Source organism: Barbus barbus (assembly GCF_936440315.1).
Source record: "Barbus barbus genome assembly, chromosome: 4".
NCBI lineage: Eukaryota > Metazoa > Chordata > Actinopteri > Cypriniformes > Cyprinidae > Barbus > Barbus barbus.
The window spans coordinates 26,827,192-26,853,360 of record NC_136732.1 but is presented as its reverse complement, the minus strand read 5'-3'; the positions used below and the strand labels follow the sequence as shown (position 1 = coordinate 26,853,360).

The 26,169-nt window shown below is 38.0% G+C and overlaps 1 protein-coding gene across 3 annotated transcripts; it reads left to right on the top strand.

Annotated features, from left to right (window-relative positions):
• The first annotated feature begins 14,522 nt into the window (after window positions 1-14,522).
• LOC306869130 (mitochondrial adenyl nucleotide antiporter SLC25A23-like) lies at window positions 14,523-24,819 on the top strand. 3 transcript variants are annotated; one of them, XM_079415747.1, is made up of 11 exons: window positions 14,523-15,142; window positions 15,267-15,543; window positions 17,708-17,831; window positions 18,769-18,856; window positions 19,061-19,172; window positions 19,258-19,416; window positions 19,584-19,730; window positions 19,838-19,951; window positions 20,766-20,933; window positions 22,638-22,788; window positions 22,941-24,789. In XM_079415747.1, the coding sequence occupies exons 2-11, from the start codon at window positions 15,343-15,345 to the stop codon at window positions 23,120-23,122; spliced, it is 1,446 nt and encodes a 481-aa protein (XP_079271873.1). In that variant the 5' UTR covers window positions 14,523-15,142; window positions 15,267-15,342; the 3' UTR covers window positions 23,123-24,789. The 3 variants fall into 3 exon arrangements, with proteins under 3 accessions (XP_079271873.1, XP_079271872.1, XP_079271874.1); XM_079415746.1 differs by having other exon boundaries at window positions 14,741-15,543; window positions 22,941-24,819; XM_079415748.1 differs by lacking the exon at window positions 15,267-15,543 and having other exon boundaries at window positions 14,784-15,142; window positions 22,941-24,738.
• The last annotated feature ends 1,350 nt before the right edge of the window (window positions 24,820-26,169 follow it).

Genomic DNA, 26,169 nt, shown 5'->3' with positions numbered 1-26,169 from the left:
ACTATATTCAGGGTAGTGGCTCACAGAACACGAAGGGTTAAGTGTCTGGCGCTCAGTGAGGAAAGCATAAATGTGTGTGCATGTGTTTAAATGTGGAGGAGAGAGAGAGTGAGTGATGAGAGAGAAAAAGAGGGGAAGGGGCTAAGTATAAAAATATAAATGTCTGTCTGGGGTGTGAAAATATTTGAAGATGGGAGGGAATACAGACAGAACAGGCACCCAAAAGAGGGTGAGAGGAAAAAAAGAGTGCGCAAGAGAGTAGGGTGGGGATGAAGGGGGAGGGAAGGAAACGAAGAGTGAGGGAGAGAGAGAATGAGAGGGGGAGGAGAAGGAAGCAGAGCGCATTCACAATTTTCATTCAAACTGACACAGCCTGTGTGTCCCGGTTTGCACTCCCTACTCCCTCTCTCTCTACACGCACACACACACACACACAGAGCCAGAAACACCAGACCGTCTGCAGTTAAGTTAACAGCGGCTAGAGGACAGCTTCAAGAAGAGTGAGAGACCGGGACGAGAAAACCCGAGGAGACCGGCGGAAAGGGTGAGAATAGAAAGAGGAGGTATGGAATTCACAAAGAGATGTCAGGGTGGAAGGTGAGTAGGGAGAGGATGAAGAGTTTTAAAATAGAAGAGAGAAAAAGGGAGGTGGAGGAATGCAGGGGTGGAACGGCCGAGCTCGACGTATGGAGGGGGCAGAGATCGACTGGAGCCAGACTGGGTGTATGCATCTGAGAGAGTCACTGTGGTAAGTGTGTTTTTATTCTCGAACCCCTGCCACCTCCCTAAATGAAGAGCCTGTGATCCACTGTGACTGTGTGAGCGCATACGAGAGGACTTTCCATTAGGATGCATTGTCATGCTATTAGAATGTGATACAAATTTGATTTGACAAATGTGACAAGTGTTGCTTATGCGGTCAGACATCACTGCAGGACATTTTAATGTGATGTTATCTACCAAGGCATGCATGAGTGTTGTGTTTGCATTTGTTTGTATGCTAGTTAAGGCTTTGGGACATCTTCGGGGCTTGTATTTTTACTTTTTGTTTTTTTAAGAAACAAATATCTTTTTTTATTCATTTTCAACTGCTAACTTTGACTAATTGTTGGTTGTAAACACTACTATGGAGAGTGTGTCACTATGTGTTGGACATAATGGTCTCCTAATGGTGTGTGTGCGTATGTTTATGTATGCATGCGAAGTGATATCAATCCCTATGGAAGTGAATGGCAATTGGATTAAACTATTGATTTAGTCTGGAGCAGGTAGACATACACCCAGTCGGCCAGACGAGGGGGAAGGGCCATCCACATTACTGCAGACATCTTCATCAATAATCCTCTCGCACCCAAAACTAAACCAACAGCAGTGACCGGCACAATTATGGCATGTCAATGCATGGACGTGCTAGAAAGGACCAGCTTTTGCACATACAGACTAGCATGTGAACTTCACAATGTGCTACTTCTGCTAACTTTGTTCTTCAAAAGAAATGTGAGGTCAGTGTTTTTGTGTTACGACTTTTTTTGTATGCCTTGATGTCAGTTTTTATTTTAAAAGGACTTTTATACTCTTGGAAAAGACTGGATTCTCGTAAAAACGCTTTAACGAGTTCGTCAGCTATGCTAGAGTTTCCCAATTACGTGTTTCACACCCCAAAATCCAGTTTGAAAAGTTTCCCAGCGAACTTGCTGGATCCTCAAAACAGGCTGTGACGCCTATGAACTCATTCACCAGGGGGTCATGAGTTCAAGTCCCAAGTGGGGGTTGGGGGGGGGGGGCTGTCATGGTAGCCTTATTTTTCTTTGCAGACCCTTCCCCCACTTCTTTTTCGCATCTCACACAGCCGTCATTTCGACGGCTGGACAAGCGCACACATGAGGCCATGATACTATTGCCTGCTTATATAAAAGTTCGACCTTCATCTCATAGGCCAATAGCTGGTCTTGCTTTGTACAGATGTGGGCCTTGAGAAAAGTTTTGATGCCAAATAGTTGTTATATAAAGCATAACTCACTCCAATAGTCCTTTCAAACTTGCTTTCACGTTTGAAATTGCGTACACGCCACACCGTCTGTTTGCACGTGAATACGTGAGCGCGTTCCAAACACATCAAGTGGACAAACGGACGAGGCGCGTTTCAGACAGCCCCTCTTTCATAGGAAATGAGACCCTTTGACCTTTGCCATTCAGTCTGTCTGGAAATGCCGAGCCTGGAATCGATCAACACCCCCTTGCCCAGACATGCACTCACCACCTCCACTCTTCTGCCCGCTCCCTCGATTCCTCCTTCCCCCTTCCATTTTTCTCTTTCTTTCCAATCGGCAGCCCCCTGTTCCCGCTCACTCTCAGCTCGTGCTCCCTTCCCCCCACCATCAGATAATAGACCCCACAGAGCTCATGCTATACTGTGCCCGCTTCCCTGTGCGTATGACCAGATCTCCACTGGCCCCAGTGCTCACACAAAACTTCCCCACAGAGACTGAGTGCACAGTCCCGTATGGCCAAAAACATTTAAAATTAGCTATATATGGGCTGGAAACTGCATGGATGTTTTTTAAGAAGCCTTCAAATGACATATATTTTACAACACGTACTACGAGAGGCAATATTGTTGATTTATATATATGTGCATTGATATCGTTAACACACACTAAAAAACACACACACTATATTTATATACTTGTGTGTGTGTGTGTGTGTGTGTGTGTGTATACTATATCTACAATACAAGTGTTTATACAGTGTGTGTGTGTATGTATGTATATATACATATATACAAACATACAGTTGTGTACATATATTTTAGACATATTTTTCTTTTGTGTATCTGCATATCGTATATATTTTTGCTGTATGGGATGGATCGTTGATTTGTTGATGTGCATTAATGAGGTTAACGTAACAAAAATGTTGTCTAAAATATATAAAAAAAATATACACATTTACCATTTAGATTAAAAATATGTACAAATGGCAAAAAACATGGGAGAAAATGTAATGAACTAAAATGAATTGAATACATTTGTATCAATACAGTTGTTTAAATATTTTTCTTCTTTTATATATGAGTCTGCAATACTATTTTTGCTGTATGGTATGGGTCATTGATTTATTGATCATAATGTGGCTAACATAATGAAAACTAGTTGGGGCGGGAATGTTAACAATAACACTTGAGGTACATAAATGTGTTGATGTCAGTTTTTGGTGCGCATGTCCAAAACCACACAATTCCAGCAGTATCTGAAGTGCCCAGGCGAGTCACAGTGAACATTCAACGCTGTCGGTGAGTTTACAAGTGAGAGAAACCATCGAGTGTTGAGTGTACCCTGCCTCTCGAACGTACTCCGGCCACACGGACCTTCAGAGTGCCAGCGACTACATGTGTGAGTCCATTTTGTTGCTGAGCTGGCCAAGATGGCTGCTGTAGCGTCTCTGAAGCTGTCCCAGCTGATCAGTCAAGCAAGAGACTGTATTCTGCATCAACTGTCACAGCTCTGGGTCCTGATTCACATTCATTGCTGTCGGTGGGTTTTATCTCTTCGACTCGCCGGACAATGAATGAGAACTATGGCCCCTCCTGCACTAAAACGAAACTATGAGTTGTGAAAATAAGGACTGTTAATCTTGTTCATTATTAGACATGTCACTCAACACATGTACACCATAGAAGGTCAATAAACAGGATGTGAAATGATACTTGGGAATCTGTTGTTGTTTTTTAAATGCATGTTTTATGAGTTAATTAACTAAACATCCACTCATCCTCACGTTGTTGTATGGAACACAAAAGAAGATATTATTCCGTATTATTCAAATTATCTTCTCTCAAAGAAAGTCATACAGGTTTGGAATAACAAGAGAGTGGAAAACATGACAGAATTGTTATTTTTGGGTCTTTGAATACTACAGAGCATGTCTTTTTTTCAAAAATGACTTGTTTGTTCATGGTGCCAGTGGTTTGGAATGAAGTTTCACAGTGTCAAAGGGAAACCCTAGAGCCAGCAAACCGGCTCACTGACCAATGTGACCCGCGCAGACAAAGACAGAGTCAACATTACTCACAGCACAGTGTTTCTCCTCAGGCACAGTGTGCATGTTGCTAAAAATGGTCTGGTGAATCTGGATCACCAGGGAAACTGTCATGACTCTACAGAGGATATACAAGTGTATTGAACTCCTCAAAAGACAAAGCTTTGAATTTTGAGACTAAATAAAGGAGCTCTTGAGGAACCGTGTGCTTTTATTAGGTTCCTTGTGTGCAAAGAGAGCACAGGCGTTAATGAATGAACCCATATGTTTTGGGGTTCTGTGCAGAGCTGTTCCTACACTGTGAACAAGAGCATCACTTTACCTCCCAGCAGCAAGCCATTAGAGAACTACAGCTAATAGCAAGAGGGAATCACAATCTTCAACCAATTACCACCACAATGGCCCAACCCAAACAATAATACGTTTATGCCGCATGCTGTGTTACATCAGAACATAACAACATATAGCTGTGAGTCTTTGACCCAGTGCATTGTGCCGGCCAGTGGGGTCGGCAGCCAATTAGAGTGTGACTCCAGTAATTGGATTGGTCTAAAGGCAGGGCGAGGGAAACTGATTGGAGCAGTCAGCTGTCTGATCTGATTGAAGACTCCACTGTAATCAGCAGCGCAGGACTCTCCACTGCACTCTCAAGAGACTGTTCTCTGCCAGTCAGGAATATATGAAACTTACACTACTTAGTTTACTATACAGAAGCATTGTTGTTCCCTCTGAAATGCATTCATCTCTTTGTTACAAATAGTGTTTGTCTAGCTTACAAACAGCTCCATCAAAAAAGAATGCAGTTGCAGCTATATATATATATATATATATATATATATATATATGCATTTCTTTCTTTTTATTTCTGTATCCTCCATTGTTAATTCTTATGTCAATTTTATTCTCTTGTATTCCCTAAATTAATCTTTGTAGTTAGTACACAAGCAAGATAGTCAGCCATTTTTAGAGTCAGCATGAAATTACATCCATTTTACTCATTTTTGACTGCTAGCTCACATTCATTTTCTGGCGCTATGCCCAAATCTCAAAATCCAATCAACAACCATGTCACAGAACCAAGTCTTGTCTTACATTTCTTTTATTTTTTCATAAACCTTTACACTTGATTTACGTCACACTATAGACCAAAAGATCTGTTGCTACTTTTGTTTCATCACATCTTTAAGGCTGTTCCAAAATCACAGCAGAAATGTTTGCTCAGTAGAAATTCCCAGAATGCACTGGTAAAAAACAGATACCTCTAAAAAATCCTTTAAAATATATTGTTTGTACTAAAAAAAAACATGGCTAATGTCCGTGAAAGATATTAAAATGGTTTTAAAAAGTTAAATAAGTTTTTTTTTTAATTATTATTATTTGCTTTTTAATCTATATTATGCAATTTATTACTTGCCAATGCCATAATGTGCAATATCCTTTTTGCTTAATTAAAATAATGCACCACAAGGACGTTTCATGACTGTAAATTTTAACTGCTACAGTAAGCATGCATGTGTGTTGTAGCAATGTTTTCAATAAATGCCAGCTACGCTTTAATATAAAACCTCATCAACAATGTTTAGTAGATCTGAGCCTTTGCTAGTGCCTAAATTCATGTTAACTGTATTCTCATTCATAATAGAGGGAAAAGAATTAAACACAGTCATACATTTAAAATAAACCTATTTTCTCTTCCAAACACACAGTACTCATTATCTTCTTTCATATCTTCATATTTTGTACACTCTCCACTAGTTATTATATCATTTCTGTTCTCTCTGGCAATCTCCAGGTCCTTTGTTACCTCTGCTTGCACCCACATTTCCCTGGTCAATGTCGCTATCATCCTGTGAGCATTAGACGCTGAATGCAGGTCGGAAACACTTAGTCTTGTCATCACATGCATTCATATCTCAGACAGCGTCGAAAAACACTCCTGTCAGTAGACACTTTTCTGGTGTGCCACTTGTAAGTAGCAGCTGAACACAGACAATATAGAAAGAACATAAATACCATCAGAGTTTACTGTCTTTAAAAAATGTAGAGGAAACATCACAAAGTCTTAAAACTTTGCTGCACAGAGATCTAATCTGAGTTCTACAGTCTCAACACAATGAGAGCACACAGTCTATGGGTTTCAACTGCAGTGAAGGTACAGGGCTCGAGGAATTTGAGCCTCCTGTGAATTCTAGACGCAAATCCTCTCGGACCCCATATAGAAGCATATGTCAACAACAAGGGACTGTCTAAAATTGGAGCCATCATTTCAACTTAGCACGGGGTGAGAGTAAAGCCAGAAAACAATAAACATTCATAAGATGGTTTCATAGTGACTGAGCACCACATGAAAGCCTAAGTGAGAGCGAGAGAGAGGACAAAAAAGCGGGTCACTCTTTAACTGTGCAAACACAAAAACAATTTTTGAAAAGGCGATTGGAAACATTTCAAGAGACTGTGCTGCTCTGACACAAAGCTTCTGCAATTTTGAGCAATACACTGAGGCTCAATCGCACAAAGTCGGATAATAGATTTGTATTCATTATCATGGCAACAGAGTCCTGGCGAAGAGAGAGAGAAATTGAGACCGCGATCTGGGCAGGCCTGCAGGGCTGTTACTTCTGTCTGCACTGATGATGAACAGTCACTCGGTCATCCCCAGTCTGCACACGCACCAGAGACCTGCATCACAACACGGTGCGGGCATCCGTCACAGGCACGCAGTCATAATTCATCCCGCTGGCAGCTTGCAGGGGTCATCGCAACATAAAACGCTGCACATGAGCGCTGTACAAAGGAAACATTTTGTGATGGCTGGAAGATGTGCATTAGAAACTTATTCCTTCAGAAGGGCTGCTCTCTCTTCACTCCTGAGGGAACACCAATTTGTCTTGCGGTCAAAAGATAAGAACTGCTCACTGCTTTAAAATACAGGTGTATGGGCAGAGCAGGTAGAAATATAGCAGGTATTTAATCACAGAGATAAGATAGGGACCTTCACGCGAATAAACAAAGGGTTTTAATGCAAATCGTGATCATTAGAAAGCCTCTAAATTGGTCTGAAGTAGATCTAATATTTCTGCAAATACAGTGGCACTTCATTTAGTGAAGTGGTGCAGTAAAATATAAAAGATATAGCCTGTATATAACATAACACCAATCTTTTTGACTGGTGTTTTGTCAAATTTTACTTTCTAAACTATCTAGTTTTTAACTTTAAAAGGTGTGCTGCTAAACAATTAACAAAAAAACCCAACCCAATAAAATAAGAAAATGCAACAATTTTACCTACTTTTCAATTTGTATGAAAAAATTGTAAAAAGTATGCCTGAAGGTCCACCCCTAAACCTATTCGCCAGTGGGACATAAACAGATTGTACAAAACATACAAATGAGATTATAATTTCATATGAATTCAGCACCAATTCACCACAATATAAAATAGTTACTAATTTTCATGAGTGTGTTGAAAGTATAGCCTAAATATGAGTAACACTTAAATTAAGCATTGTATATCTTCCACTACAACATATGTAAATTAATATTAATTATAATAATTTAGTCAGGGTAGGCACTATATGTAATTTTACAGCAATGAAAAACTCAGTATTTATTATAAATGATTTACATTTATATTTAATATTTTCTGTAAGATAAGGGATTTGCCTTTTAAAAACTACATATACTCCAACAACAACAATATCAGAAGCTCAAGCTATGATTTGTCTCATTATAGGTTACATTACCTCAGTCCTTATCTCAGTTTCAGAAGCGTTTAGTATGATTAACCAGTCTTGAAGAGTTGCTGCAGGTGTTTACCTATAGACAATTAGTCTCAAACTGAATGTCTTCGCAAACGCTTCTGTCAGGAACTTCACTGTTTGTGCGTCACCTTTCCCTATCATTACAGGGGAAATGAAAGCCTCTGTGGCATGTATACTGGGGGAGAGGGGCCCTGAATGCTGAAAAGCAAGCATTTATCTCCTTGAGAGAAAATTACATGTTTGCTGCTTCTCTCTTGTTGGAAAAAAGCCTGAGTATTTATTTAGGGTTTAGATCTCAATACATTTTATTTCCAGTCTCTATCGTACTTAAGGTGCAGTGTGATCATGATAATAATGTGTTAGATTTCCAGATGAAGATGCTCAAAGGGGTGCAAAAATGAGAGAAATAAAAGACTTGGGGCTTGAACAGAATACTGATTTTATGGTAATATTAGAAACCTCCAATAAAAACCTTAAAAAAAGGTCTGAATTTCTCATAAAGTGCATATTGAACCATGCCATTCCAGCTCATTATAATAAATGTTCCTAAGCATTGCAGTCTAATTATGTATTTATGTCCACAGGCAGGATTCAATAAAAAGAGAGAGGGCAAGACGTCGTGCACTAAACAGATGTAAACCCGCTATCTCATCTCACCCACATCTAAAGCTTACAGGGCTGCAGTTTGATAGCTTCACAGTAAGCTCTCTTATTACACTGTAAAAAAAAAAGAAAAGTTGAGCCAGTTCAAAATTTTAAGGCAACCAGCTTCTGCAGATTTTTTAGTTTTCTCAACTTATTTTTGTAGGAGATTCTCAACTTTTTGTTGTATAAACTTAAAACATCAAGTTGAGACAACTCAAAAATCTGCTGAAGTCCAACCCTGAGAATCATCTTTACAATTATATATGTAAGGGATAATGTGCAAATCAGTTGGTCAGTTTTGCAAAATAAACCCCAACAATGTTACACTACAAAAAAGTAGTTTGTGACAATATAATAAATAAATAAATAAAAATCCTCTGAGGTCATTTTCACTACAGTCGATAACTAAGACGCAATATGCCAGTTGGATTTGTATGAAACAGAAAGCGAGTCTGCAGTGTGATACTAGAAACAAGAAAGTATCAGTGGTTACTATATGAGCTATACGAGTCTGAATGTGCAGACACATTTATTGTTGTTCAGAAGAGTAAAAAAGAGTAAAAGTAAGAGAAAAAAAAATTCCAATGCAGATTTCTGCAATGACCACAAGGTCACTTGGTTTAAAAAGTTACTTTAAGTGATCTGTGCTTCATAAATCACTACATGCACTATTGTCAATAGACAATGAACCTTTTTGTCTAATTTCACACTAATGTGGCCACACCATGCATCCACGATTGTTTCTGACATTGCGCACTGTGATATAGCTACAGCATCATCATGGGGTGGATATACTGAATATTTGATATAAATTTGCCATGTTTTGTGATTTAGGACAAATGAAGCTGCTAAAAACTCAATTGAAACACTCAAGCCATCAATCAATTTGTAGCTGATTATACCTGATGAAAAACAACGTTGAAGATTCACCCCACGAGAAAGCTTTGGAAATTGCTTACTTGGCACAGGAACATAGAGGAAATATAATTGCCACTGTGGTGCTGTTATAAATCTGGGTTTCTACAGTGTCTTTTTCTTACCCATTCTGAAAAAAAACAGGATATTCATCAACAGACTATGAATAAGCCATAGCAGCATTAAGCAGCACATCTACCAGGCACAAGCCAATCTGATTGTGAGCTTAGTCAACCCTGACAACACCCTGCCAACCACAGTCTGTTTGTGTCGGTTATGCTTTCACGAAGACTCCATTTCTAACCCCAAGAAATGTCACAAACATACTGAGTTGATGACACCACTCATTCACATCATAGCTAAATATGATCTATTACATTAACACAATGCCATTCATGATGAAAAGCCACTTTATAAATGTGATGTCTCTCGGTCATCTTTGATTTATAGTTGGCTATAGATTAAACATTTCCAAAGACTGGAAGTGAATTAGCTATTGATCCCTCACTGGGCTGGGTCACATATAGTGCAAGTTGTGATTTGTGAAGTGTGAAGTTTTCGCTGGTTAAAGAAATGGAATTACTGTATCCTATTAAGGTTAATAAGGGAATGATGTAGTTGAGTTTGCTCAGATTTCGACTGACATGTGCTCTTGCTGGCTTTCATGATATGAAATCCTGTTTTTATGTACCTCATATTTGGACGCCTCGCTAAAGGAGAATTTAAACTGGCGGCTGTCCAAACTAAACAGACTGGAGACACGGCACTTCTACCTGACAGCCAAGGTACCACCTGTTTGTCACGGCCAGCACACATACTCCCACCCGTTTCATCCTCTCGTTCTCTCTCTTTTCCTCTCTATCTCTCCCCAAGCTTTTGGCGTGCGTTCTGGATGGGCATCTTGGAGCATCTGTGCCTGCCTGAGGCACTGGACTGTGGTAGATGTGGGTCAGAGCTGTAAATCCTGTGTGGTCTTGTACCAAACAGCCATTGTAACTTCAGGAGATGCAGCAAAGCCAGATGCCAAGCGTTGCTGATGGATCGCAGAAGCAGCATGCAAAATAATAAAGTCAATAATGAAGGTCATAAGTCAACTTAATGGTTTGTCTCGTGCTTGGCCCTCCCTTTCATAAATGAAATCCACAGCGGACGCATCCAAGTGAGGAAATTCCAGCTCATTACCGCCACCTCCTGGGCATTTTTAGACACTTTACTGATTTTATAATATAGGCTACGTGTCTCAGAGGCGCACTTTTACCCCATGAAAAACATAAGATCAAGTGGCTTCCTCAATCGCCAAAACTTGTAATCCATAAGCACTGGATCTCTATTTGAGCTTTTATGGGTGCACTTGGCATAATAAAAAGTGAGGGCTGTGAGAACAGAGAGCGTGGAGAGCCTGCAGTTGAAACAGTATCTCACCCACTCACGCTGAGGAGCTTCGAGGGCCGAGGGCTGTTAAATGAGGAGGGAGATAATGAGAGAGAGGCAGCAGCATGGTAATCAGCAGGCCTCAATTTCCTCACTGATACTCCAGATTAGCCCAGCCTCACAGGCTCCCTTAGGCATGTTTCATCTTCCCTCTCCCCTCAGAGAACATTTTGGATGAAAGGCAGAACTTCTCCATCCAGTCTGCTGACGAACCCCATGCTGAGGCCACTGCGCAACACGCTGTTGATAATCAAGAGGGGTTTTTTCTCTCTTCTCAATTCATTATCTTTTCCATTGCTCTCTGGTCCATTTGCCACACTTTATGCTCTAAAATAATTGTTTATGTAGCGTGTTCCCTGTGTTTTATGTCTGCAAATACACACCATTGATTTTAACTTCTACAGTTTCCACAGTCTTACTAAAAGCAGATGAAAATCAAGTTTTATTACAGTTTGTGTCCTTGAAGGATCTGTGTTGAATATGATCAACCACAAGTTGGCAGGCATCTTCAATCAAAATACTGGCAATTAACAATAAACGTATTATATTATACTGTTTAAAGCTTTGAGGTCAGTAAAAAAAAGTAATGCTTTTGAAGAAGTCCCTTATGCTTGCCAAGGTTGCATTTATCTGATCAAAAAACCTACATTAAAAACAGAAATATTTAGTAATATTGTTGAATTGCTTGTCTATTTTAATATATTTTCAATCATATTTTATTCCTGTGATGTTAAAGCTGTATTTTCAGCATCATTACTCCAGTCTTCAGTGTCACATGATGCTTCAGAAATCACTATAATATATGATTTGTTGCTCAAGAAAGACTTCTTATTATCATCAATGTTGAAAATTCTACTGTTTAATATTTTGTGGAAACGGTGATATATTTTCAGGATTTTTTGATGAATAGAAAGTTTAAAGTACAACAATTACTTGAAATAGAAATCTTTTGTATCATTATGAATGTCTTTATTGTCACTTTAAAAAAATGTAATGTATTAGTATTAGTAAAGTATTAATTTCTTCTTCAAAAAACTGACTTCAAACTTTTAATAATAAATAATAAATCAAATATTTTAATATTGTGTTAAGCTGTGACATTATACTTGATGTTTGTTGATGGAAATTGCTTAAGCTTTTTTTCTCTATATTTTGTCTGTCTATCTTCTGAGCTTTTACTTTGATCGAGGAAATTGAATATTTGGATCCCCCTTGTGGCCTTTTGTGTAATAACTATTACTATCCTAGAAAAAATGAAACACATTCTCAATTGCAGAAATCGACTGGTTGTTGATAACCACTTTTAGGTTTTAAACAAATGATGTTTTATTAACAAAGTTCGGGAGGAGCACGTCAGATACTTAGCCTAATTAAACACAAGTGGTAGGCAATCAAGTCAATCAACTCACGGACATAAATACAGCTGACATACCTCCACTCATTTGACGGTCTATCAGCATCCCTCCACCACCCCTCCTCCACCAATATCACCAAGTTCTCTCCATACCACGGGGGATACTCTGGGTTCGGGCCATTCCCGAGCTCAGAGCCCTTCCCCAGGACAGCACGCCAACTACGTATTACCATACTCGCCAAATACGCATTACGTAACTCGTGCTAAATATATGTAAGTGTGAACTCGTGAATGTCTAATTTAGAGGCATTATGAAGCAGCATGAAACTGATCCATGTGCCCTGAGAGGTGGATGTGAGGCATGCAAAGCAGCCATTATTTTCATTTCATCCTGTTTTGAATGTGGCCAGGGATGTGCGGCAGTGACATCATTTTGACCACAGTAAACAGCAGTAATTTGTCTCTTCCATAAAGCTATTGTTAAGTAATAATTTTAAACACAACTCTGTTACAACTGTTACATATGAACAATATTTAAGAAATATAAATTATGTAAATGAGTTACTTGTACCAGGAAATCTGTACCATATTAGCCCTGGACCATATTAGTAAACATTAACTTAACATTTGTTTGCTAAAAAGGGATTGAACTGGAAGCAAATTAATTTTATAACTATCATGATAAGATACATAAATTGACTGTGAATGATTAACACATTTATGAATACTGATATGCTCTGTGTTTGTTCAGTCTCTGGTGATATTCAGTGCCAGAGGAGGTTGTCCTGGATACAAAGGAACAGACAAAATAATCTCTGCATGCTTGCCTGCAAAGCACTATGGGACACTTCATGTTCCTTGTCTCTCTGTCTATTAATGTGACCTGAAGTGTGGAGAGTCTTAGATCTGTCTTAGATGACAACCATGACAAGTCAGAAAATACTGGACAGGAGAATAAAGTCCCTTAGATGGTTTTATGAGGGAGTTGAGAGTGTAATTGAGTGAAATCATTGTTCATAGCCAGAAAACTTCTGTGTGGGCTGTGCCAAGAATTACCGTCTGGGATTGGCTACCTTTGTACTTTCTCCTTTCAACACCAATCTAATAAACATTTGTAAACGAGAGCTTGGCTCAGAAATACACAGCACAAAAACACCCCCTACTTTTGTTTCGCATCACAGCACTGCTGCTGGTGACAGGTTCCTGCCAAAGATTTGAAGTTTAGTTCTCTGATGTGTTTTTTTTAAACCATGAGTAGGCTGTTGTTTGGAGTTGTCTTGTAGTCTAGTGGCCTGAGCTATACTGTAAATGAATAGAGCTGCAATACAAGCAGAGCTATTAACTTGACTTGACACTGCACTGTTAATTATGACAGAAATTTAAGAGGACCGGGTAAAGACCCTTTTTTCTATGTTGCACATATGATAAGTAATTGAATGCATACAACTATCATGCATAAATGTTTATCTGTAAATATATTTACCATTAATAAAAAAACAAATAGTATATTAACACAAATTCCATTACATTGATAATTAAATTCCTTTTATATGAATCCGTTTCTTTGTTTGAGGTTGACCTTAAATTCAACGCAACCCATGAGGCATCTTTATCGTCATAACAAAATCCTTGAATGGGTTCCCTCTAATCTTGCATATCCTACAAGTGTTGACTCGGTAGTTTCCACTCATCCCACAGCATCACACTACAAAGGGTGCACGTCACCTGCACCCGAAACCCACCCTATTCAGCAAAGTGTTGTGCATTTCAATTGTCTGATAAAAGACAATAAATAAGGAACTGTAGGCCTAATTGTTCTGAAAATGCAATTGGTTGCAGTTTTTTTGAGATTGAACTTGAAATACCTGGATGATGCGCTCAGTTCCCTTACGAAAACTAACCATGGTTTTATTATAGTAAATGTGTTGTAACCAGGTTTTTTGGCGTATTGATTACCATTTGTATAACCACAGTTTTCCCTTATAAAAAATTAACCATGCTTTTACTACAGTAACCATGGTTTAACTGTTTTTTATAGTAAAATCATAGTAACCACAAAATTAACCATGGTTTTACTATAGTAAAATTATAACCATAAATTTACAGCTTAACTGTGTTTTCTAGTAAAGTAATACACAAAATTAAATAGGAGGTTGTACTATAATAAGTGAGCTGACACTTTTAAAATGGGAGATTTTTGTCAATCAACCAAGGGATGGATGTGAAGGGGGGCTTTTTTTTTTTGCATATACGCTACTCCATACAGGTATAATATTTTAGCGTTGTAGCTGTTTACAATACAAGGTTTTAGAAAATCATAAGAGTAGCCTAATAAAGATTGAAAGTTAATAATTTCGGCGCGTTCACCTGAGGAGGTTACTATAGCAACACGCTGCTCAAGCACTTTTCGTTAGGAAAAACCTAAAACAAGATAGCCTAATGTAATGATTTATGACTTTATTATAGCTTTAAATATCAGAAACATCTAAACTGACCGTTCGCGAAATGTGCGAGGGGTACAAGAAGAACCCATAAAAACAGACCGACGTAAAAGCCAGTGAATAATTAGCACACTGCTAATCCATGACACGCTATCGCTCCTCAGGGCGCTTTAATAGAGTTGGGACACCCAGCCCTTCCCTTCAGATCTGAGCAGCGGCGACGGCACTCATCCCGCACAGCACGATCAAATGAGCAACAGACGCGACTCGTGAACCTAGAGCGGGGCTGGATGCGGAGATCTCCGTCGCGCTGCGATGCGGTAACCGGTGCAGGCGACGCTTGCTCTTCATGTGATCTGAGCCCAGAACTGGACAGTTTTATAGGCATGAGCTGATGGAGCTGGCTTTGAGAGAACCGGTGGAACAGACACGGGGATTATTATTCTAGCCAGAGGGGCAGAGGTTTAATACTTCCTGGATTAACTCTGCAGTAATCGGCCCGGGCTACAGTGGAGCAACACCCGTTTAAACGCGTTTTTGTGGCGGGACTCTGACAGGTGAACGAGGCTATATATCAAGATTAAGCAGTTGTTGTTGTTGTTTTTTTTTATTTACCTCAATCCACAAATCCTTAAAGTGGTCTTTCCTGAGGAAGTAATTTACCTGTATTTTGGGAGGTAGGATGCAGTTCTTCTACCTAATACAGCTCTGAGTCTGGAGAACAAATCTGCCCCGTATTCACCGAGAGCTGTTTCATATGGGCGAAGCGAGGAGTCGGTTCCCTTCGTGTTGGACATGGGCTCGCTGTCAAGATAACGGGGTGTCCGATCCAGAGCGGGAGAAACGATGGGCCGAGCTATTCGACCAGCTGGATCTAAATAAAGATGGGAGGGTCGATGTGAATGAGCTGCGCACCGGATTGACCGCCTGGGGGGTCGTTCGCGGTGAGGTGGACGAGGTGGGTCGCTTGGGAAGTTAATAGCTGTTCATCACAAACATGTTCATTTCTGGGTGATGAGCTGTAAAGTGCGGTGAACTGCAAACATATGAAACCCCAACATATCAGGTCTGTGTGGATTTTGTCATGCTTACTCTTAGCAAGAGTGAAACTTACCCAGTAGAATACTGCCGTGTCTGCGGCCAAGGACAAATGATACCGTGTCATTTATTTAAGAGTTAAGGTCACTGCACACCGACTCCGAAATTGTCGCATGCGTTTTTCCGTTTTTTCGTATTCCCCATCCTTTCTTATCAAAATGCATGCTACGGATGCAAATCGAACCTGATCCGAATTTTTTTTTTTTTTGACGGACGAAAGTTTCGACCTTTCAGTGACCTCTAGACTTCTCTTTCCACGCTGCAAAATTGACCTCCAGACTAGTTTCGTTGCTTGGGTCGGGAGACTGGAAAGTGTTGTAGCTCAGGGTGAGATGTGAGGTCAGTGGTTTGTACTGAAAACTGGATATAACTTCTGACATCAATATATCAGCGTATATACCAGCAATATATTAAATTAATTAAACAAATTATTGCAATATATTAACAAAAAACAAGCTGCTTTGTCATAATTATCCTAAGGGAAATTCTTCGGAAATTGAGTTGGCCTTCGGGTCAAAAAGTTTGAGAACCACTGGTTTATCCAATTTTTACCACTGGTGGAACCATATGAACTCCATCCTTCACTACATGTGTAATACTTACCTGAATATGTTCATTAAAGTTAAACTATCAGCAGGATCTTTTGTTAATGTGATTAAATAATGCGGTCACACACTTTATTTTAAGGTCCAGTTCTGCCTATTAACAAACCATTAACTACGACTTTTTCCTCAATAAATTCCTAATTTGCTGCTTATTAATAGTTAGTAAAATAGTGGTTAGGATTAGGTATTGGGTAGGATTAGGGATGTAGAATATGGTCATGCAGAATATGTGCTTTATAAATGCTATAAACAGCCAATATGTTAATAATAGGCATGCTAATAAGCAACTAGTTAATAGTGAGAATTGGTCTCTATACTAAAGTGTTACCAATAATGTTTTTATACATGTTCAAGTTCAATTATTAGGCTATAGCATGCACACTGTCTGTTATGTTTTTAGAGAGTATTTGCATATATAAGAACAATTATTTGTGGTATGTATATTTGTGGTAATATTTCAAAATACTTTAATATGTAGCATATAACTATGGATGTTGGATTGTTATATCAAAAATTGAGGCATATAGCGCAAAATAACACTGAGATACAAATGTTGGAACAAAATGTGTTACACAACTCCCCATTCTCCCCTACTATTTTAGAAAGTGATGTCAAGGGTGCTGCAATCAAACTGCAGAAATAAATCTGCACCACTGGTTTAAGCTGCTTGAGTGGAGGATTGTAAGTGCTACTGACGGACAGCAAGTGTACATGATCTGCAGTTTATTTAGCCTACTGATAATCTTTTGTATAGTCTGTATAGCTGTATTGGTTCCACTGAAACCATCTTTGTAAGTTCTCATACAGAATGAAGATTGAGACCTTATCTTATTCTATGCATTATTCTATAGTGCAATTTAACGGACATTTTTTTCTTTAACTTGCAGCACTTTAGGACACGGAAAAACTGTTTTACAACATTTAGATTTTCAGTTTTGTAAACAGACTCCTACTTGCCAAAGTGACTTACAAGCCAGTGCAAATGTTGTGTTGTGACGATTACTTCAGCAAGTAGCTAAGGATGCTAAGATGAAACCATGAAAGTGCCATTATGAACGTAACTTGGAGACTCCAAGTTTCCTTGGGGAGAGCGACACTATGTGCCAGTGGTATGTCTGTGCTGTTGGGTTGTGAGACTGTTAGTCATGTAATGCGATGCAAGAGGAGAGATTAGCTCTAGTTCACAATGTGTTTGCGATTGGAGTCACCAGACTGCTGGCAGGGCTTTGCACACAAACAGAAACCTTGCATCTGTAAGTTTAGAGCAATGCCTCCTCTCTTCTTTTTGTTTTCTTTGAGTTTCTCTTTGTTCCTCATTCTACATAGGCATGGCTACAGTAAAAAAAAGTTCACTATAACTCCTACAAGCCTCACATTCGTGCTCTTAAACATGCACTTTTCACTTCCTCCACCCCTTAGATTGTACGTGTGAGTGACACCAATCATGACGGCCAGCTGGACATTGAGGAGTTCACACAGTATCTGCGCACGCACGAGAAAGAGCTCAGACTCATGTTCCGCAGCCTGGACCACAACAACGATGGTCTGGATAATCTTTTCACATATTATAATCTTACCACACAACATCACTGTAACTGTAACCTCACAATAGTTCCCTGAAAATGGCATATTTCAACTTTGCACGATTGCTTTTAATCGTCTTGTAGTATATGTTATAAGTTTGCAGTCAGGAAGTTTACTTTTGTTAGAGAAATTAATATCTTTATTTAATAAGGATGCATAGAAGTGATCAAAAAGGACAGTAGAGACATTTATAATTTTATAATGTTACAAAAGACTTTATTTGAAAATAACTGCTGTTCTTTTGAACTTTTTATTCATCATTGAAACCCCCCCCCCAAAAAAGTATAATGGTTCCCACAAAAATAGTAAGCAGCACAAATGTTTTCAACATTGGAATGTCTTTTCATCAGCAAATCAGCATATTAGAATGATTTCTGGAGGATAAAGTGACATGAATGAGGACTGGAGTAATGCTGCTGAAAATTCAGTCCCACTTTATATTGTGTGCCTAATACCTGTGTACTTACATAGTAACTAGATGTGTATGTAGTATGTAACCACAGTGTAAGTACATGGTACATAGTATCTACAGCTCTAATTTTTGTGTAACTACACACATGTAACAACCCTCAGAATGGCATGTGTAAGTACAAATGTGTAACAGGATATTGGTAACAACACTTTTTGGTAATGCAAGTACAAATGTGTAACAGGACTAACAGCACTTTTTGGTAAAGAAAGTGTTACACTTGGATATTAAGTAGACAATTCCTATGGATTTACCATGTAATTACTCTGATGTTACACATCAGCGGACAGTAAGTTAGGCTTTACATATAAATTGTGGTTGGTGTCCAGGAGGTCACACTTTATATTAAATGGACAGTTCCTGAGAAGTTACCATGGAACTACACTGGTATTTACGGAATAAACATAGGATAATTTTATGATTTTAGGTCACATAGATGTTGGAGAAATTCAGCTCTCCTTGCACAGGCTTGGAGTGAATGTATCCACAGAACAGGCCTCCAGAATCCTGCAGAGGTTAGAGCACTTCAACTTTTCACAAAACACTGTGTTTTTTTAGTACTTAATCAATGTCATGTACACGCTTACCTCCCACTCTGACTGTGCTTTCAAAAGAGTTTGAGTTGTTGCTGTGAAGCACCCACATGCTGAGTCAAACATAGTTTCAATGGGCATAGAAAAAGCTTGTTTTAACTGTTTTATATTCCTTTTATGTGTCAGCATAGACAGAGATGGCACTATGACCATTGACTGGAAGGAGTGGCGGGACCACTTCCTGTTTAACCCCTTGCACAACATGGAGGACATCGCCCACTACTGGAAACACTCTCTGGTCTACTTCCAGCTCTTTTCAGAAATTAGATTGTAGGCCTTATATTCATAGATATTTAGGAATGTAAACTTTAACTGTGTTTCAGATGTTGGACATTGGAGAGCAGCTGACTGTGCCGGATGAGTTCTCAGAGAAAGAGCGGTGTTCAGGTGTGGTGTGGAGACAGCTCGTGGCCGGGGCAATGGCAGGAGCCGTATCGCGAACGGGAACTGCTCCTCTCGACCGTCTTAAAGTTTTCCTTCAGGTTCGGTCAACTCTTAAAAGTATTTGATTGAAGCTATATTGTTTCTATCAATTATTGTTATATCAAATAAACTCAACAGAAATAAATAAATCTTGTGTTTGCAGTTCTGTTGTGAAAAGTACAATACTCATAATGAAAGGATTGTGATCTGAGTGGATTTTCAACAGGTCCATGGCTCCAGTGGTGTGAGTTTGTTTGGTGGCTTGTGGGGAATGGTGCAGGAAGGAGGATTGAGGTCCCTTTGGAGAGGCAACGGCATCAATGTCCTCAAAATTGCGCCGGAGTCAGCTATCAAATTCATGGCTTATGAGCAGGTAAACAAACCAGAATCCAGTAGCTACAGAATAGCCACTCTGTTTTGAGCTAGGCCTGAGTGGCGGACTGTCTAATGCAAGTTAACTATAATAAATGTCTTGTGTAGATCAAATGGCTGATCAGAGGCAGTAGGGAGGGCGGCTCTCTAAGAGTTCAGGAACGCTTCGTTGCTGGATCACTGGCAGGAGCTACAGCTCAGACTATCATCTACCCCATGGAGGTGAGAGAGGAGGAGGAAGTGAGAGACATGAAGAGACTTTCGCTTTTCAGCTCTATAAGTAATGTAACCACAGAGCTTATGCCATTCATACTGTAAATCGAAAACTGGCTTTCTAAAAGCCCATTAGAAATTCCTGAGGGAATCCTTGGCAAATTAGCCTTCCAGGTTGGCCTACAAAATGACGTCATTACTAAATAGCTTGATAAAGATAAGACCTGAAGAATTCAGTTGCCTGAGTTCTGTACTTATCACCTTTTTTATCATAAGCACTTCTACAGATATTGTATAAAGTAGATGGATATAAACAGAAAGATCTGTCCCAGTGTAAGAAAATGGATATGGAAACTTCCGAATAAGCTGACAAGTGGATGTATATAAATTATCATTTGAATTACAATTATATATAGACATTAGTACATTAAACTAGATCATTATAATGTTACAAAGGTTTCTATTTAAAATAAATGCTGTTCTTCTGAAGTTTCGAAAAAAAAATCATGGCGTTGACAAAAATATTAAGCAACACTACTGTTTTCAACATTAATAATTAAAAAAAAAAAGTTTTTGAAGGATCATGTGACACTGAAAACTGGAGTAATTACTGCTGAAAATTCAGCTTTGCTATCAAAGGAATAAATTACATTTTAAAACATAGAAAATAGTTCTTTCAAATTGTAATATTATACTCTTTATTTATGCTGGAAGGAGCTGCTGCAGCTTGACGTTACCAGTGACCTCCAAATGTATATACTGCTCTATACTCTCAATTTTTTGAAATCTCTATATTGTTACTCTATTCCTCTTTGCTTCCCAGGTGTTGAAGACGCGTCTGACCCTGCGGAAGACAGGACAATATTCTGGCATGGCAGACTGTGCCAAACAGATACTGCGTAAAGAAGGAGTGCGCGCGTTCTACAAAGGCTATGTGCCCAACACACTTGGCATCATCCCTTATGCTGGCATTGATCTGGCTGTGTATGAGGTAGGCTGTGTGTGTATTTAAACACATTTAAATGTTTGTGAATCCCTGCTGTCACTGTCAAACTCTGGGAATTCATCATTCTCAATTGCTATGTTTGGTTAAATAATAAGTTATGTATTTACGTTGTTGTGTTCTATGGTCTCCTCCTACAACTCACAGATCTTTTCAGGTGATGGTCTTGACAAATCTGTTAACCCCATTTCATTCTTTCCCATGTGGCAAAAAAAGCAATCATTTTATTGGGCCAAGGATGCAGTTATAATGTTACAAAATATTCATATTTTAAATAAATGCTGTTATTTACACTCTATTAATTAACAAATCCTGAAAATAGTACCAAGGTTTCCACAAAAATATTAAGCAGCACAAGGCAGAAAATTAGAATGAATTTTTGAAGGATCATGTGACACTGAATTCAATGCAATGAAATAAAGTATACAAAAGTAATATACTAAAGTATATTACTGTAAAATATACAAAAAATAAAGTAATAATATACATTTTTAATGCAGTTTTTTCAGCTGCTTACACACATTTTCAAAACTTTGCCTCTTTTTTTCAAACCTTTACACAAAATCCAAGAATTGGATTGCAAAATGCCTCACATCTCTTGCAAAATGAAGCACTGCATTCAAAATATCACAAACACATCTCAAATGCAAACACCTTTGCCACCATATTCATTCCTGTTAGATTTATGTGAGTTACATGGAGAATTGTGTGTTGTGTTTTGCAAAAAGTATTTTATGATGAGTCAAAGGCTGAGAATTAGTGTCTGGTTTTGCAGATTTGGTGTGTGCTTCTGCTGTTTGAGTGTCAGGTTTCAGAAATTGTATGACCAGTAAAGATTTTGTGTGTAAGAAGTTGAAAAAACTGTAATAGTTCACAATATTGTTTATTTTTATTTATTTAGTTTTTTATTATTTTTAAAATCAAATTACTGTAATACAGCCTTGGAGAGCATAATAAACTTATTTTGAAAACACTGAAAAATATTACTGACCCCTTTTGAAAGTTAGTATATATACAATAATCCAAACACAAACCTCAAAAACAACACAAAAATGGGCTATGGCCATTCCAGTCCTCTGACCTGAACCCTGTAGAAAATGAGTGGGTGAACTGAAGAGAAGAAGCACAAACATGGAGCTGTGAATCTGAAGGATCTGGAGTGATTCTGGATGAAGGAATGGTCTCTGATCTCTTGTCAGGTGTTCTCTAACCTCATCAGGCATTATAGGAGAACATTTAGAGCTGTTAAACTGGCAAATGGAGGTTTCAAAAAGTATTGAATAAAAGGGTGCCGTTAATTGTGGCCAATGTGTATTAGAGAAAAACATTTATTTCATAATGATATTTCCCCCCATTTTAAATTCTTATTCTCCAATGAAAAGTTAGATTTTTGTGATTTTTTAAAATAAAAGATCAAAAGGATTAACAATGCAGATTTATATTTACCAAGGGTGCTGATATTTTTTGGCCATGACTGTATGTGCGTGTGTGTTTTGGACAATTTCAATATTTTTAGATTGAAAATATTTTCTTAAAAAATGTCAAAAATATGAGGAAATATAATTAACTAAAATGTATCAAAAATAAATGTATGCAAATATGGTCTAACATATATTAACAATATATTAATTGTATATTTTGAAAAAAATATTTACAAATCTATGTCAAATCTATTTTCTATGTTTTTAACAGACTCTAAAGAACGCTTGGCTACAGCGGTACTGCATGGGCTCGGCTGATCCTGGCATCCTGGTGCTTCTTGGATGTGGCACTGTGTCCAGCACATGTGGGCAGTTGGCTAGTTACCCGCTGGCTTTAATCCGCACACGCATGCAGGCTCAGGGTGAGCGAGACGAAACAGAATCACAGAATTCTTATGACGTATCATTCTGCTTATTTTGTGATTCTTTAAGAAGCACAATATGTTCACAGCAAAGAAAACACACACAAAAAAATAAATTATAACCTCACTTTTCCTTCCTTTCTTCCTAAAAGCCTCAGCAGATGGCACTCCTCAGCTGTCAATGGTTGGCCAGTTCAAGCACATTGTGTCCCATGAAGGCGTTCCTGGACTTTACCGTGGCATTGCCCCCAATTTCCTCAAAGTCATTCCTGCTGTTAGCATCTCTTATGTGGTTTATGAGCATATGAAGAAAGCACTGGGAGTGGGATCTTAAACTAAGACCGAATCAGAGTGAAAAAGAAAGAGAACCTGTATTGAAAAGAGGACGATGAAACTTCTGAACCTCGTAAAAAGAGCCTTAGGGAGGCACAGAGGACCCCTAGAGAACAGAATAAGGAAGACATAGTCAATGAATGACCTAAAAACCTCTACATTGTACGCAATCACATTCCCATGGCAATTTATACTTTAATAGGATGGAAAGATATTTTTGGGCTAAGGTTGTGTTCAGAGTGTTTCTCTGTGATTGGCAGCTTGGAGATCTCAGGTTTATTGTATTACATCTATTTGCATCTGCAGTTACACATAAAAAACTTCTTTTTTTTTTTCTTCAAAGGTGAACACCATTGAATAGTACTTCCTTTTACAAGGTGATAAATGTGGGGTAATTGTGTAAAGAAAAATACCTGAAGACAGGGAGCCCGGAGAGGTGGTGATATATTAGGCCTATTACAGTGTTTGTAGGAGGATTAACAAAGTTTTTTTTATTTAATTTTTTTTTATTTAAATGACAACCAAAGTTTCCCTCGTAAAATTGACCAAAATGTTGAAAAAGCTGTTTCAATGTACACACAGGAATTGGATATTTTAATTAGCCTCTTCTGACGGATGTTTCATAACATTTCTGAATGATTTATACGGCATGTTTTCAGCAGGGATTTACACTGTTGTACAGCTCATATATTTTTGTAAAGGTCAGTGAGAGGTAAGCATGTTATTTGCTACGCTTTAATGATCAAAGGATTTGCACTCTTCAAATGATTGTTGAATTTATATCTTAAACTGACTTGTGATGTTCTTTTATGACATCTCTGCTGCTTTGCTACCTTTTTACAGTTTTAGCCTTTTCTGATATTTCAGTCTTCATTGTTAAAGTGTAGAGTCAAATACAGGATTTAGTGTTAAAATGAAGTAAATGGTATAAATAACTGCCTTGAATAGCTTGCAAATGGGACAACAACAAGGGTATTAGATCAAAAGGGGAGTTTATTATATTAAATTTGGAAACTTTGTGTTTATTAAGGAATGTGCTGTGGTGAATGCTAAAACATGTGTCTGAAAGTAATTTATGAATCTATACACAAAGGGCTTTTGAGCCACAGGTAGTGCATGATGTCAGTGATTTAAGTGGTTTTGCAATTTGCATGTTTTATGTGTTTGGAAAGCTCTAATCCATATAAGAAATATGCAAAGCACGGTTAAAGCTGACAAGAAATATGTGTTTAGCATAAATCATGACTGCTGTTACCCGACTCTGTTTATCAGAAACACATTATACATATTCTATTTATTCTTTTTTTTTCCCTACAATTAATTAAACTGGTTAGTTGCATGTAATGCAGATTTAGTTGTTGGAATATAAAAATGCCTGCCTTTAAATTTGAATATGAAATATGGTTTTAGGTTTTGCTTGAATGCATTGAGAGTAGTGTGCCTTGACATGCTGTATTCACTTTATAAGATGTGCATACTGTTTTATTGAGCCAGTCTGGCAATGATTCCCTGCTTTCTTGAAGTATAACAGACAGTAAATAAATGTAAGCTTATTAATGATAAAAATCTGTGAATCTTGGGTTACAAATAAATAAAAAAATCTTATCTTTTTTTCTCAAATCAGGCTTGTTTTTAATAAAACGTCAAACATGCTGAGCTTTAAAGTCTAACAAAATAAAATAATAAAATGTTTTACTCATATTTGGCTTTATCTGAACCAATATTTGTTTTCAGATGATGTCATCACAATCAAAAGGCTATTAAAAAAAGATAACACTGACTAAATAATACCATAAAACAATGGTGAGGTCAACTCAGAACTATGTATTTAAGTTCTATATTCTTCCTATTTTGTTAAAGGGTGACTAAGTGATGAAGAAGGAAAGTGAAATAAGGATTAATGTGCAGTTATGCAGAATTATGAATGACGTAAATTATAAAAAAAAAGTTAATTATTATTTATTTTTTTAACTGTTGCTTTCATTTACAGTTTTTTTCAGTTGCTAACATCCTTTTGTCCAATCTGTAGTCACATTTTCAAAACTCTAAACGCAATTAGCACAACATCCGTCTGTTGTCACAGCAAACCCGATTCAAAATCGAGTCATTCGGTCAAAACATTAGCACTAGTTTCTATCTAACAGAAGCATATAGTCAATCATAGCACAGTGACTATCGAAATACTAACAGTTGATGGCTTTACAAAAACTGCATTGCTTGTCATGTTTCAGTTCTACCTGCATCTAATAGACAATATAATTTTTTTTTTTTGTAAATTAGCCTTCAGTTTACCTTCAACTGAAACCCATTGTACAAGTATGGAATGTGTTTGTTATTGGCAACATACTATCTAAAACTGAATGAGTCATTACTTTATAGAATGTTCAACAGAAAAAATAGGGTCCCCGATGCAGAAATGGAACCTTGACTGAGATTGCTTTCCAGTGGGTGGGGGTTGGATGTGGATGGTACTGTAAATTCACAATTGCAAGAAAAAAGTCAGAATTCTGAGATAAAGTCACAATTACCCTTTACTCTTTATATTCCACGGCAGAAATAAGCTTTCATAGGTTCCACATGTGGGGAAAAACAAACAAACATAAAAATGCACAGTCCAACACACATTCTCTACCTCTTCTCCCTTTTTCTGATCCAACTATTCCTCTCCCTCTCCCAAGCATTATTTCTCTCTCTCTCTCTGATTCTGTGTTGTTCTGCATCCCCAAAACAATTCAAAGAGGTCTGTTTTACTCTATGTTGTTGATACTCTATGTCTATTCCTCCAAATGAGACTGGAATCAGCTATTTCTAAATATTTCAGTGATCTTAAAAATGCTCATCAGTTGCTACAATATTTTATATAGAGAGATTTCTTCAATACCTTTGAGCTGCTGTTGCAGAAGTAGAAGCTGTATCCTATATTTAAGGTTTGCAACATTAGGTCGATCATTTCTGACATGCTGTGTTTAAGCATTTGTAAATAAGACTAAAATGATCCATGATTTTGGTTTTGGGTAAGCTTGTATGAAAATAAAATGTAAGCATTTT

Excerpts from the sequence above, each read along its gene's own strand:
- LOC306869130 (XM_079415746.1), top strand. The coding sequence starts at position 15,343 with ATGGGCGAAGCGAGGAGTCGGTTCCCTTCGTGTTGGACATGGGCTCGC. Across the intron at positions 17,832-18,768 it reads CCTGGACCACAACAACGATG|GTCACATAGATGTTGGAGAA; the intron begins GTCTGGATAATC and ends TTATGATTTTAG. Across the intron at positions 19,952-20,765 it reads CTATCATCTACCCCATGGAG|GTGTTGAAGACGCGTCTGAC; the intron begins GTGAGAGAGGAG and ends TTTGCTTCCCAG.